The sequence below is a fragment of the Theropithecus gelada genome, chromosome 7b, assembly GCF_003255815.1.
Source record: "Theropithecus gelada isolate Dixy chromosome 7b, Tgel_1.0, whole genome shotgun sequence".
Taxonomy (NCBI): Eukaryota; Metazoa; Chordata; class Mammalia; order Primates; family Cercopithecidae; genus Theropithecus; species Theropithecus gelada.
The window spans coordinates 92098195-92113010 of record NC_037675.1 but is presented as its reverse complement, the minus strand read 5'-3'; the positions used below and the strand labels follow the sequence as shown (position 1 = coordinate 92113010).

Sequence of the window (14816 nt, the reverse complement as noted above, 5' to 3'; positions counted from 1 at the left end):
TCCTTGACCCTTGGGCTGCAGAATGGATGTTGTGTTAGCAGGCATGACAACACCTTTTATCTCCTTATACATCTCCATCAGAGCTCTTGGGTGACCAGGTACATTGTCAATGAGCAGTAATATTTGGAAAGAAATCCTTTCTTCTGAGTTGATCTCAACAGTGGGCTTAAAATATTCAGTGAACCATGTTGTAAACAGATGTGCTTTCATCCAGGCTTTATTGTTCCATTTATAGAGCACAGGTAGAGTCAATTTAGCATAATTCTTAAGGGCCCTAGGATTTTCAACATGGTAAATGAGCATTGGCTTCAACTCAAAGTCACCAGTTGCATTAGCTCCTACAGGAGAGTCAGCCTGTCCTTTGAAGCTTTGTAGCCAGGAGTTGACTTCTCTGTAGCTGTGAAAGTCGTAGATTCCTTTTTCTTCCAATCGAAGGCTGTTTCATCTATGTTGAAAATCTGTTGTTTACTGTAGGCACCTTCATTAATGATCTCAGCTAGACCTTCTGGATAACTTTCTGTAGCTTCTATGTCAGCACTTGCTGCTTCACCTTGCACTTTTTTTTTTTTTTTTTTTGAGACAGAGTCTTGCACTGTCACCTGGCCCGGAGTGCAATGGTGCGACCTTGGCTCACTGCAACCTCCGCCTCCTGGGTTCAAGCTATTCTCCTGCCTCAGCCTCTGGAGTAGCTGGGATTACAGGCACCCACCACCAAGCCCGGCTAATTTTTTGTATTTTTAGTAGATACGGAGTTTCACTATGTTGGCCAGGCTGGTCTCGAGCTCCTAACCTCATAATCCACCCGCCTTGACCTCCCAAAGTGCTAGGATTACAGGCGTGAGCCACTGTGCCCGGCCACCTTGCAGTTTTATATTATAGAAACAGCTTCTTGCCTTAAACCTCATAAACCAGCCTCTGCCAGGTTCAAACTTTTCCTCTGCATCTTTTTCACCTCTCTCAGCCTTCAAAGAATTGAAGAGAATTAGGGCCTTGCTCTGGATTAGGCTTTGGTTTAAGGGAATGTTGAGGCTGGTTTAATCTTCTATCCAGACCATGCAAACTTTTTCCCTATCAGCAGTAAGTCTCTTTTGCTTTTTTTAAAAAATTATTTTTATCATTTGTGTGTTCACTGGAGTAGGCACCTTTAATTTTCTTTGAGCAGCTTCCTTTGCATCTTCAACTGGACTAGGTATTCGGTACAAAAGGCCCAACTTTCAACCCATCTTGGTTTTTGGCAGACCTTCCTCACTAATCTTAATTATTTCCAGCTTTTGACTTAAAGTAAGAGATGTGCAACTCTTCCTTTCACTTGAACACTTAAAGGCCATTGTAGGGTTATTAATTGGCCTCATTTCAATATTGTGTCTCAGGGAATAGGGAAGACCAAGGAAGGGTAGAGAGATGGGGAAATGACTGGTCAGTGGGGCACATATACAACATTTATTGATCAAGTTTGCCATCTTATGTGGGCATGTAAACCATGTCACCCCCAAACAATTATGGTATTATCAAAGATCACTGATAACAGATGATGATATTAATTGATGGTGGTATTGTTAGTATTATTCTGAAACTTCTCATACAACATGGAATAAAGTTATGGAATGTTCTAATTCCATCATCCTCTGTGTCCTTGAGAACAAATATTCTTGCTATGGAAGAAAGGAAAAACAGATTTAAGATAGAAGTAGTCTAGGAAAAACTAGTCCTGAATTGGAATAATCAAATTGGAAATATTAGTATGAAATCTGAGGTATCTGTGTCTATGTGTGTATATAAGTATGTGCATATATACACATATATACATGTTCGTGTGTATGTGTTTATATGTGAGAGACAGAGAAGGTCTGGCTAAGGTGACTGGCCCATTAGCAGTGAACATCTCTAGCTCCTAGATTTTGATCTTGAAATATCAGATTTCAATAAAAGAAACCTCATGCCAGTTCTGGGGCAGGAAATATATAAGATGAGCTTGGAACACCTTTACCTACATCCGTAGAGCAAAGAAGCTATCAAAGATTCCAAGGTCATTTTAAAAAGACTCAGGTCAAATACAGGACAGTTTGAATTTCAAGAAGGGTAAAAATTGCAATAGACTAATCAAATAAGCTTAAGTTAGTGAGTTCTGAGTCAGTATTTTGAAAACTATGCAAATAAATGGAAAACATAAAACATTTTACTATGTGTACTAAGCCACTGGAAAGCCAAATATTAGATGAAACATCTTATAAAAATTATTCCAGCTAATAAATGAAAATGCAGTGGGAGAATTAGAACATCACCACTTAGTAACTCCCAGGAGATTGATGCTGTAAGTGTTGAACATCAAGGGCTGCTAATGTCAGAACAAGAGCACAACACTGCTGAAGTCTTGCCAAAGGGATCGACCCTGAATTGATCAAGCCTCCGGATCCAGCTGCCAAATTGCAGGCAATACGGAGAACAGAGGCATGTATTGAACTGTAGCATGAGTGTGCAGTTTTCTAGCCAGTGGGAAACTCTATAGGCTGTTCAGATTTTCTCTAGCAGATAAGTTGTAAGAAAAAGAGGTGGGGTGGGGGGGGGCGTGTAAAGTAAGAGTGATTTTAAAGAACCATCAAGTGAAAAAAAGTGGACAAGGCTATAGTGTAGGGATGCCTGCGTGAGTAACAAAGCAATTAACCAGAAAATTCAGAGTAGTTGTTACTTTTAGATGGAGGGGGCTGTCCATTGGGATGAGGTGAATGGCAGTGTCTTTATTTTTTTGGGTGGTGGTTACACGGTGTGTGCCTTCTAATAGTCCCCTACGCCATACAATTGTTTTATATGGCTTTCTGTATCTCTACTTCATAGAACAAAATATTAAGAAAAAATTGAGGGGTCAATGAAATATGGGCTACAACAGTACCCAGCAGAGGGCAGGGGAGGGAATCCCTGCCCTGGGGACCCAGAGGCCGGGAGTCAGGTCCCGGCTCAGCCCCTCTTGGAGCTGTTGGGCCAGACTCCCTTCTTCTCTCTCTGGGACTCAGTTTCCCTCCTTATCAGTTGTGAGTAACGAACTCCTGCCTGCGTCACTAGGTTGGTTGGCAGATCATCTGGAATAATGAGTTGGAGAATGACATGGAAGCAGTTAGTGGTATCTCAGAAGAAGATGACGGCTGACCTTTCCTGGGCAGTGACTGTGACCTTTCATCCTCACTAGAGCCCCATGAGTAGGTGTGCAGCTGGATCATACTCCATTCTAGTGGGAGGGACCCCGTCTCTGTCCCGAAGGAGCCCAGTCTCTTGTGGGGACTTCCTGGATGAGAGAGTGGAATAATTTTCATTACCATGTCAGTGGTTTATTAGTAAGTGGCAGTTCCTCTGGATGGCTTAGAGGGGCTTGAAAATAGCTTATTCCCCTGAGCAAATTAAATATTCTCCTCACAGATCATGTTTGCTCTGCTGATGCGCTTAGGAAAGCTTTTTTTTCTCTATAGATAGAGCCAAGGTAAACCTGAGCTTCCCGTCTGAGTGAGTGAGTGTGAACTCTGACTGGGAAAGCCAAATAAATGAGGTCTTGTGCGATGAAAGAATTTCCTTTAGAAGATTGACTTGTGGTCCGAGCGTCTTCTGTGTTGTCGCCATCTTATCAGTGTTAGTCTGTTTCCCCGACACCATCTTTCTTCTGAGTCCTGTTTCTGCTATGAAGCTCAGACGCCTCAGCATAAATTCTCTGCTGTCCCGTTGTCACCCATTCCCAGTGGAATCCCATACCCTTTTTTTGCAGCCAAATGTGTCTAGGTACAGAGACTTCAGCTGGCCCGTGCCGCTAGGAGCCTTCCTGGGCTGCTCTCCTGTCCCTGGGATGCCTTTGTTTTGTGTCATAGGAGGTAGTCACATTTTCCAGTTTGACTGCAGGCTTCTGCATGACAGGGGTCTTCATCTTTCCTAGCACTGGCATCAGATAGGGCCTGAGTTCAAATCCCAGCTCTTCTGCTGTGGGCTGTGTGATCACAGGCATGTTCCCTGATATTTCTAAGCCTGTGTTTCCTCATGTATAAAGCTACAATTGAGAAGAAGAGTTTGGGGTAGTGCATCATAGAAACCGGTTCTGATTCTGCACTGTTTTCTATTAACCAAAGGTTCACAATCACACCAGTGGCTGCTTTTGGCTTTTAGCCAGTAAATGTTTGTGGAATGAAGGACTGGGTGGTGGGAAGTAGCAGCTGGTTGGGGAAAGATGGGGGATTCATGTGTTTTTGAGCATTGAGTCAGGAGCTTTCCAGGTGCCATCTCATTCAGCATGGCACATAGGTGTTAGTCCTGTTTTGCAGATGAGGAAGAGACAAGGTGAAGCCCGTTGGCCAGTCCTTCCCCATCTCAGTGCATGCCTGGCATCTGGTACTTGTTCCCCTTGCCACGTTCCCAGATGGCTCACATTCCACGCTCACTTCCCATCCTTCTTCTCATGAGCCTGCTCAACCTTTGCCCTTTTTGTCTTCTCTCCCCAGCAGACTCGCCTTTCCCAGGCCCAAGCGGGTTATCTGGCCCCACTCATGAGAATGTGTGAGAATCCCATCGGCACCATGCTGCCTCAAACCAAGCAGCACTGCTTCGTTTCCCCAAGAAAAATATTAGAAGCTCTTATTTACCAATGTAACGGCGAAGAGCCTCCCTTCCCTGTTGAGTTTCTGTGTTACGGTTTCGAGTTGGAGGCCTGTGGGCTTGCGAGGCCTGTCGTCCCACAGTCTGTCTTCACCCACCTCTGCTACCTACTTGGCGTCTGGAGCCATTTGGACCACTGACCCCTGCACATTTAATGGTCTTTTTTTTTTTTCCTTTCTTTCAAATGATCCCCTTGAATTTTTTCTCACTTGTCCTAGCTTTGAAATGTGGTCTCCAGAGTTGTGTTGGAAACGCAGTTCTCCTGTCTTCTGCTAATTGAAGGGAAGTGAACGTTGCTGTCTTATCCTCGCGCTCGAACTGCCAGCTCAAGTGCCTGTGGTGCGTTTGGAGGGACTGTCCTCCCCTTAAGGTCCTTTCTGCCTTCTTTTCCTCTCCGCAGCCCAGTTGACCGGAGGGACAGGGTGGCCAGAAGTCCTTTTCCTATGTGACTTTGCCACTCAGAATTGATGAATGAAGTCATTTTGTTAGGACATTTCTACCTGCCAGATTGTCTTTTTCTGCACTTTTTGGGACTGTTAAAAACGAATATTGTTGGCCTGTGTCCATCAGTGTTCTGTGCAGCTAATTGAGCCCCGTCTTATGAAGCAGGCTCACGGGGACCACCCCCCCATGCTTGTCTTCCAGCTCCGGCCAGGTCTGGAGCAGACACTTCCCCAGTGGAAGTGGCGAGCTTTCCTCTCCAGCTTTGTGTTATGGGCTTATAAAGCTTTGGTGGTTCACTTTTGAGTTCACAGTTTTTAGTGTGATCTGGTCGTTCTTGATGAACTCAGAACAGTCTCCACATGCTCACTGTGCGAGGTATGATGGAGCAATCAGGATTCACACCTGCCCTGCCAGACAGCTGGGCATCTGTCCGTGCCCTGCCCCAAAGCCGCGGCTGGAGACTGTTCCCCTGCCCCCGTCGGGAGCACCCGCACTCTTAGGAGATGTCACATCATTTCCCAGGAGGGTGACCACAGGGCCCCAGAGAAAGAGTTTTTTACTGTTCTTACCTGACGTGGGTTGTTGTCTTTTGTTATTGTGAGCCAGACCCGGGAATGACATAGGGAGTTCCTAGGACGTGGTAGATTTCCATAAATAGCAAAGAGGATCAATGAATCAAACTGGGGAATATCTTTTGTTCCTTCAAAATTAAATGACTTCAAAGAAATAAAGCAGATTTTCATATGCTATAAATTGACTGGAAAACAGATTCCAGAATTCCAAAAGTTTTTTTAAAAAACAATGGTAGAGTTTTGAGGCTAACAGAAGTAATAATGGCAAATACTTAAAAAGCACTTCCTACATGTATTGACTAGTTTAATTCTTACAACAAATCAATGAGGTGGGCACCGTTGTTACTGACTAGTTTAATTCTTCCAGCAGTGAGGTGGGTACAGTTACCCAATGAGGTGGGCACTGTTGTTACTGACTAGTTTAATTCTTACAGTAGTGAGGTGGGTACAGTTGTTTTTTCCATTTTGTAAGGAAACTGTGGGACAGGCACTTACCCAAGGCACAATTAATAAATGGCAAAACTGGGACTTGACTGTCCGGCTCCAGGGTCTGTAACCACAACTCTGTTTTGTCTCTTTATGTTCATGTATATAGATAAGCATATAGATTCCTGGGTGAAGGACAATCCTTATATGATAAGTTCGGATTGGTTTAAGTATTGTTAGGTTGAGGAGTCCAAGTGTGTTTGGATACCATTAGGGTTAAACTGAATGTCATTAAAATACAAGTTCTTGAGGACTCATGTCTGCTGACTGGCTCACCACTGCATTCACCGTGCCTCACTTCGTAGTGCATAGTAGGTATGGGAGTTCTCTCTCTCTCTTTCCATATGTGTATAGATATATATGGAGAGAGAAATATGTATTTGTGTGTGTGTGTGTGTATATATATGTATATATTTCTTTTGGAATGAGTACTGATATTCTTTGACTCATTCCCAGAGGTTGAAAGGAAGGATGTGAGATGGGGCAAGCCTTTCTACACTTCATGTTTCTCAGAGACTCAGAGCTTAGGGGAGTGGAGGGGACAGGTGAAGGGCGGGTGAGTTGCTCTTCTGGCCGGGCTGTCAGAGCAGTCTGGCCACCTTTCATTCATAGGCCTTGTGCACCCCATGTTGGAAGGACTTGCTTATGTGTTCCTGTCCTGGCCCATGAAGTATGAACTCCAAGAAGCCACTCTCTGTGACTTCTTTGACTTTATGTGTCTGGTGCCACCTACTCTGCCTGGGCCGTAGTCCCGACTCCCTGTACTGTGTGCCACCTGGCCAGCTGACCAAATGTTTAATTTACTCTGCTTTTGTCACCAGGATGCCTTGATTGCTGAGGTAGTCCAAAAAATGTTGTTAAGCCCAGTACAGCTCTCATTAGGTTTGAGACGAGACATCTGGAAGCCTCGCCTGCTTGTTCACATCCCGGCATGGATGGCTGTCACACCCTCCGTCACTATGTCCAGGCTGCAGCTGGCTTGCTCCGTGGATCAGAGAGAGCCCTTCGCTAATGAGGCCAAGGTTGTGGGTTTGATCCCTGGCTCCTGACTACAGCAAGCCATCTGTCTTCACAAATGCGTGTCATTGGATATGAGGAGGAGAGTGTGTACAGAGGGGGAAGCTGGACTCCATTCTGGGAAAAACAGCTCCCTGACAGCCGGCCACAGTGTCCTTTTGGACTGTGAAGGGTATCTGTTCTTCTCCCACTTTCCAGATCTGGATATCTGGTTTTGATTTCAGACTTTTTCAAGATAGATAATATTAAGAGTTACATAAATTCTCAAGCCTGAGAACTAAAAGTGATGAACCTAGAAGATACATGGTCTGTATCTGATTTTCCGGAGTTGTAAGTGTTGACAGTGTCCAGAATACCATTGTCATTGTCAACACTTACAACTCCGGAAAAGCAGATACGTACCATAAAGGGTATAGGTATATGATGATGGGATGTATCTCATGGATATACCAAGTACCTGCTTTAGTTGTCCCCTTTGTAACTAAGATAACTCTTTTCAGCAAGGAGATGGGGAAAGGGGTCTGAGAAGATAAGATGGTGCTCACTCTTTTCTTTCTTTTGGGGGTACCCAGCTTGTTAAATATCACAGGTACTGGCTGGCCCTGTGAAGCAGTTGAGACAAGGAGGGGTGTGTACAGAAGGGGCCTTTGCTCTCACAATGATTGCAGTTTGGTTGGTGAACAGATATAAACTCAAATGAAAATCAGTGTGGAAAGGTGGAAAGTGCTATCTAGGCTGGCCTCGGCCCTGGGTCTTGACCCTGTAGACAGAGGAGCATGTGTGAAGGCACAGGGGCAGGAAAGTTTCCCTGAAATGCCTGGAACTTTTCTTTAAAAACCTCAAAATCCCCATTATCCACATAGCTCTCTAGAAGCTGTTAGGCTGGGCATGTCACTGGTGTAGGAGTACTGCTCCCCCAGGTCTCCACGCTACAAGGAAAGCCCCCGAGGGCACACAAGACTATTCTAATTAAGAGAGTGTGGTGCTTTGCTGTCTGCTGGACTGTGCTCAGTGAGAAACAATGAGATAAAAAACGGGTAGGAAATGTATCCCCTCGTGATCTTGGTTCATTTGGCTCATGGTGGTTCTTTTTCATTCAACAAATATTAATTGGGTGCCTCCTGTATGCCAGGCTCTGTTTCAGAGGCTTGGGTTATGTCAGTGAATAAAGCCAAGGCCTCTGTCTTGGAGGCACTTACGTTCTTGTGGGGAATGTGAAGCCATCTAAGCTCCCTGAGGCAGGGATGGTGTCCCCTGCTCAGCAGTGTGTCCTCAGGGACCACCCTGGCTCCTGCTGGGAAACAGTGCTCAGTAATTGTGGAAGTAACCTCCTGCTTCAGTGTTTCAGGAGTGCTGGTTGGTGGGAAGAAAACAGGGATGGTGTCCCCTGCTCAGCAGTGTGTCCTCAGGGACCACCCTGGTCCCTGCTGGGAAACAGTGCTCAGTAATTGTGGAAGTAACCTCCTGCTTCAGTGTTTCAGGAGTGCTGGTTGGTGGGAAGAAAACATGGAGAAAGGCAGATGATTTCTTTGCTCTTTGAGATCTACTGGGTTGACTTATTGTGTTTGATCTTTAGTTATAAAATTCTCAGCCACCGAAGAGAAAAAAATACTGAATAGACTCTAGCAGGCCACCTTTTCCTCGTTACCCAGGAAATGGACCCAGTCTTTTATTCATATCACTACTTTGAGTTTGCACGACAATGACAGGTGATATTGAATTTAAGTGTATTGGTGCCTGGGTCAGATTTTGAGGTCTGAAGCTAATTTGGAAGGACAAGTTAAAGGGAAGAATTGTCTTTTCCCACCCTACTCCCTAGAAATAAAAGGAGAAATAACCACACAACAAAAATGTATTGAGCTTGTTATTGAAGTAGCCACTCATGACAAGCTGAAATGATTCTCATGTCCCCAAGTTTCTCTAGCCTTGGTTTTCCATTTTGATTTTGGAGCTCTGGCTTTCTTCCCATTTACATTTCCTCCTTGGTTTGATTACAGAGGGACAGATGGCATTTGTCGAGAATGTGGTTCAGAGTCATAGAACAGGACGAAACCAGGTGCAGTGAGTTTGTACGTTAGAATGTACATTTCAGAGCCTGGAAAGATGCTGCCACGGGGCCTAAGGGGGAACCGGAGCCCATCGCCAGTATAGAGGGTCGAGAAGGAGGGTCGAATGCTGGTAAGTCAGCAGACAAGCCCTGAAAGGAGGTTCAGCAGGAGGAGGATAAAACCAGATGGAAAAGATAGGAGAGAAGAAAAGATAGAAGTAGGTCAAGGGAAGAGTAGACTGTGTCCCCATGAAAAGTGGTAGGCTTTCCTGCCAATGGGAAAACAAGGATCTGAATGAGAGCAAGGCTGTGGGACTCTGGCCTGAGCTCTCCATAATGGGCTGAGGACAGTGATGTTGGTGAGTGAAAGCAGAGCTTTGCCTGTCAGGCGGAACGAGCAGCTGGCACTCCGGGGACTGCAGGCCCTTTCCTCCTTGGGCCCAGCCGAGCTGTTGGGAACCATTCCACGTAGAAGGAAATGCACCCAGCTCAGGAAGCTTGTGAAGCAAAGTGCAGGAGATGAACCCCAAGTTCTGACAGCTTGCCAGAGTGCCCGCTGCGCGAATGCTGGCAGGAACACTTGTTTTGAGAATAGTTTAACCATAATGAATTCTGACATCATTGCACTTTCTCAGACAAGGGTGTTGAAATGGAATACATGACCTAATGTCAGGGGTCTGTGGAAACCCTCAAAACAGGGAGATTGGGAGATTCCTTGGCTCTCTTAACTTCATTTTGAAGTGGAGTTTTAAGCAACAGTTCCTTCTTAGATACTTAATTGATCTCAACATTTTAAGAATTAACTAACAGTTCGGAGATTTGAAGGCAATCTGTGGGTTTTGTTTGCCTCTCTCAAATTGGGTTATCTCATAGCATTTGGAATATAATTCTTGCAAGTTAACTTCCTTTTATTTTTTGTTCTGATTATCCATGTACTTGAACATTTTTATTTTTCTGCTCTCATGGCAACAGTGGAAGCGATCAGTTGAATACAATTATGTGATTTCAACATGTTTGGATGACAGGATTTCCTGAGAATTGTATTTTTGCATTTGGGCACTTTAAGATGTGCCTGTTTCACCTCTTCTTGCTGTCCGATTGATCTGTGGTGGGGGTGGGGACCCTTCTGGGTGCCAGAGTCATTGCAGTGGGCTGTAGCTTCAGGCCTTCTCAGCTCTGTGGTTACTGTGGCTTCTTTGTTTACAAGTAGATTCTCCCCAGCTTGAGGAAGATTTTGCTTCTGAATCTTAAACTCTCTCCAGGAATAAACTGGAAACAGTTTGAGAAAAACTTGTATTTGCTTCAAAGGCTTAATTGGGAATATGCACCCAGTGGCTGGTGTTGCCCCATCCTGCCTGGCCTCCTTCGGGGCGGAGACTTCCTCTGTTCCTCCACCAGAGGGCCTCGGTCCTGCGCGGGAGAAACCCTCTTGCATCTTAACAGGGGAATTGAATTTCTCTATCCGTCATCGATCTCTTTTGGCAGCCCAGGGCATTACCCGCATTCACTGGACTTCTTCCCCTGGGCCAATGGATTTTCTTTCCAGTTTTGGACGAGTAATGAGTATTTCATTAGCTGTCATCACTGGGACACACAGAATTTATGTTATGAATATATGAAGTAATTTGCATATTAATATGCAAAACATAGACCTGAACTCTTGGATTCATATTTTGTTCCTTCCTCTAGAGTTACACTTCTGTTTTGGAGCTTATGTGTACCCAGGAAGGTAACAGAGTAGGGTAGAAAGCTCCCAGCTCACTGTCTCTCTCACGGGGCCTGTGAGCTTGAGCAAGCCCTTCACTTCTGTGTCATAATGGACCGGATTCTGTTGGATCATTTATAGCTGGAAAATTCTGTGCTTCTGTAACTGTCTAAGTAGCTCATTCTGTTTCCTAGGACACTGGAAACATTCTCAATGACCAGTTCCTATTTGTAGGCTTCCCTGGCTTGCAATATTTAGGTTTGATACTGCTTATTCCAGGCCTGATTTCTACCTGGTAAATCAGCCCCTTCCACCAGGATCTCCACTTGTGTTGCCTCAGTCACAGCTTATTTCATACAATTCAAAGGACCATCCCTTCTGTAGCCAGTAGGAGTTGAATCCGTGATTCTGGAACAAAGTTAGACTACCATATTCATTCCCATCCTTTGTTTAGCTGTAGCTATTTCCTTCCCTCCATGTTACTTAAGAGAACTGAGCTTCAGTCCAAAGCAAATGTACTTTGTTGCCTGTGAACATGGATCCCGTAAAAGCAAATGAAGGAGAAAGCAGAGTAGATTGCATGTCCCAGGGCCTGTTACCTAATCTTTATTCACGTCTCTGTTAGATTTCCTTTAGTGCCGCTTGGCGTCCTGAGCACAGCTTCTCTTTTTATGCCACCATCAAGCTTCTGATCTGATACCATCTGATATGTGGGGGTGAGAGGACTATGGGAATATTTATGTACCTATGCCAATAAACCATTATCTTAAAGTTCTGGGGCCATTCTTGTGCATGAGAGCCCTGGGATGTCATGTAGGTATAAGATGCGAATTAATAGCCCTCATGAGTGCTTGTAACTTACAGAACCCACATTCAGGTTTGATTTAATACCTTTGCGTGATTCAAAATGTCATCCAAGAAGAGAGCCAAATACCTAGAGCATCTGCCACGGCCTGCAGAGGCTGGCTGACACGTTTGCACTGGCTGATCCGCGCTGTGGCTTTTTGGAAAGATGAGATATGTTCTAATGAGCAGGTTATAAATATCGCCGAGTTATGTCATAGGTGGTGGCAGCGCTTAATGTAAAGGGACCGGCTGGGGAGCATTCCCAGCTCAACAGGCTGGATGCAGCTTTCAGAGAGGACAAGTGGGGCTTGAAAATATTGACCAGGATGTTACAAAGTAATTATTTGTCTCTTAATGAAACATGTCACCAAATGTGTCCCTGTGGGGTGTGAGTGGCAGTGAGATGAGGTGTGCTGTGCTCACACTCAGGGAGCTTGGTTCCAGTTGTCACACACTCGCTCTCAGAAGGGGCCTCTCACCCTTTTGCTTCTTTTTGTCAGTGTGGGGTTTGGAGGAGGGTTGGTTTGATGAATTTACCGGGTTTGGTAAGTTTATGTTCTCAAAGATGCAGAGTGGTTGCTTGGTGGAGTTCCTGTTTTCTCGTGCCTTTCATCTTCATATTTTATCCTTACCCATGGTGCACACAGTGCCTTGCTCATATTCCGGTGCGCTTTTGCCCAGTGTTGTCTCCCACCTTTTAAATGAAAATATAGATTTCAGTTCCACTCTACAGAGCCATTGAGAGTTTGAACACAGACTCTTCTAAGGTATCTTGCTTTTTAATTTGTTGGCCTCAACTGATTTTCAAATTGTTATTTTTTAGAGAAAATGTGCTAGGGGTTAGAAAACTCAAAAGGCCATCAATCTTAGGTCAAATGTTTCATTTAACCAAAGATGGCTAGACACGTGCAGAGTAATCGTTTGCTTAAAATCTAGCCAACAGCTTTTATGCAGACAAAATGCATTGAAACATGCATGTAATGCATTTGATATTAATACATGCCAGATGAAAACCGTCCAATTCTGTGTCCACACAGGAACTTGACAAGAGGAGTCGGAAGGTTTAGAGAGCTGCTCAGAGCAGTTGAAACGAGAACAACTCAAAACCTGCGAATGGTAAGTGTGACCAGTGACTTGATTGAGGCCAGCAGGCACTTGTCTCATAGGTATTTACATTCATATTTTTTTACATTTACGTATTATAAATATATGTGACATATATTTATAATAAATATATGGAACAAAGTTAGACTACCATATTCATGCCCATCCTTTGTTTAACTGTAGCTATATTTATTTTTATAATAAATATATGTCACATATATTTAAATATTTATTGTAAGTATATGTCACTGGGCTTATGAATTTGAGCAAGCTCTTTCACTTCTGTGTCATAATGGATATTTATGTGACATATTTATAATATATAATTATAATATATAAATATATGTAATATATAATATAAATTTATAATATATAAATAGCAGTTTACTCATTTAAAGTTTTTAGCATATTCACAGAATTGTCCCGCTATCACTAATATTTAATTTCAGGACATCTTAATCGCCCCCAAAAGAAACTCTATACTCATTAGCAGTTAATCCCCATTTTCCCCTCCCCCTAGTCCCTGGCAACCACTAATTTACTTTCTGTTTCTATGGATTTGCCTATTTGGGGCATTTCCTATAACTGGAATGATACAATTTGTGGTTTTGTTTTTTTGTTTTGAGATAGAGTCTCGCTCTGTTACCCAGGCTGGAGTGCAATGGCACAATCTTGGCTCATTGCGTCCTGCCCCAGCCTCCGAGTAGCTGGGACTACAGGTGCGCATCACCACACCCGACTAATTTGTGCTCTTTTTGTGACTGACTTTCTTTACTTAGCATAATGCTTTCAAGGTTCCTCTGGGTCACAACGTGATCAGTATTTCTTTCCTTTTTATTGCCAAATAATATTCTGTTGAATGGATGTATCACATTTTATTTGTCCGTTCATCAGCTGATGGACATTGGGTTGTTTCTACTTTGGGGCAATTACAAGTAACACTGCTGTGAACATTCATGTACAAGTTTTCGTGTGGACATATGTGTTCTTTCTCTTGGCTGTATACTTAGAAGTGGAATTGCTGGGTCATATGGTAACTGTTTAACAATTTGAGGTGCTGCCAGACTGTTTTCCAAAGCAGCTGTACCATATTACATTCCCACCAGCAGTTATGAGGGTTCCAATTTCTCCACACCCTCACCAACAGTTGTTATTATCTTTTTAGGTGTAACCATCCTGGTGGAATGCAGTGATATTCCATTGTGGTTTGATTGGCACTTCCCTGTTGGCTAATGATTTTGAGCATCCTTTCCTGTGTTGTTGGCAGCATTCTCTGCTGAAACCTGAGAATTGCACCTGTTAAGGCAGGTAGAATGTAGGCCCTCATGGCTGCCAGGGTGTTGAGGGGTTGGTATATGCTTATGATTCATACCAAACCCAGACAGAATAAGACACATTGGATCCTGAGGGCTGCTAGTTGTTTGGCTAATTGTATTAACTATAAAACTTGGAAGAGAAATATACAACATAGTTAAATTAACTGTTTGGTTGGCAATTTGGCTCTCCTGTTGACTTGAATTCTTTCTTTGCCTTTTTAATCCTTTCACTTTCCTATCTAGGGACGTTCATTAGGTAGACCTCTACAACTTGCCCTATATAACCATAGCCAGTGAGTGCTTGAGTGGAGGACTGGTGCTTATGAAAAGCTAAGCAAATGCCACATGTCACAGTTGATGTAGCAACCTCATGGAAGGTTGCAGTTTATCTTTTGTCACCCATACTTTTGTCCTTTCTTTATCATGAATCCTTTAAATGCTGTGGGAGAGTATTCAGTTGGGCAAGGCTAAGAGATTCATGTCATAGGAAATGACTTCATTGTGGTGTCTCCAGAGTTTTAAGATGTAGACATACAACTCATGGGGCCAGATGGCCAAGCTGGGCTTTCCTAGAATTATGGGGGTGAGACAGGATGGGCAACTTCACACACACACACACACACACACACACACACACACACACACACACACAC

General features: G+C 43.9%; 1 protein-coding gene and 1 long non-coding RNA gene across 4 annotated transcripts in view; one reads left to right on the top strand and one right to left on the bottom strand.

Moving 5' to 3' along the window:
* TTC7B (tetratricopeptide repeat domain 7B) overlaps positions 1–14816 on the top strand; it is a 274767-nt gene that overhangs the window by 104341 nt on the left and 155610 nt on the right. For all 3 annotated transcript variants that reach the window (XM_025392642.1, XM_025392641.1, XM_025392640.1), the window contains exon 6: positions 12781–12859. In XM_025392642.1, the coding sequence (XP_025248427.1) occupies positions 12781–12859 (79 nt within the window). The remainder of the gene's footprint in view (positions 1–12780; positions 12860–14816) is intronic.
* On the bottom strand, positions 8992–11025 carry LOC112629168. Its single transcript, XR_003120543.1, has 2 exons — positions 10691–11025; positions 8992–10602 (listed from the first exon to the last, which is right to left on the bottom strand). It is a non-coding gene; the product is annotated as an uncharacterized LOC112629168 (long non-coding RNA).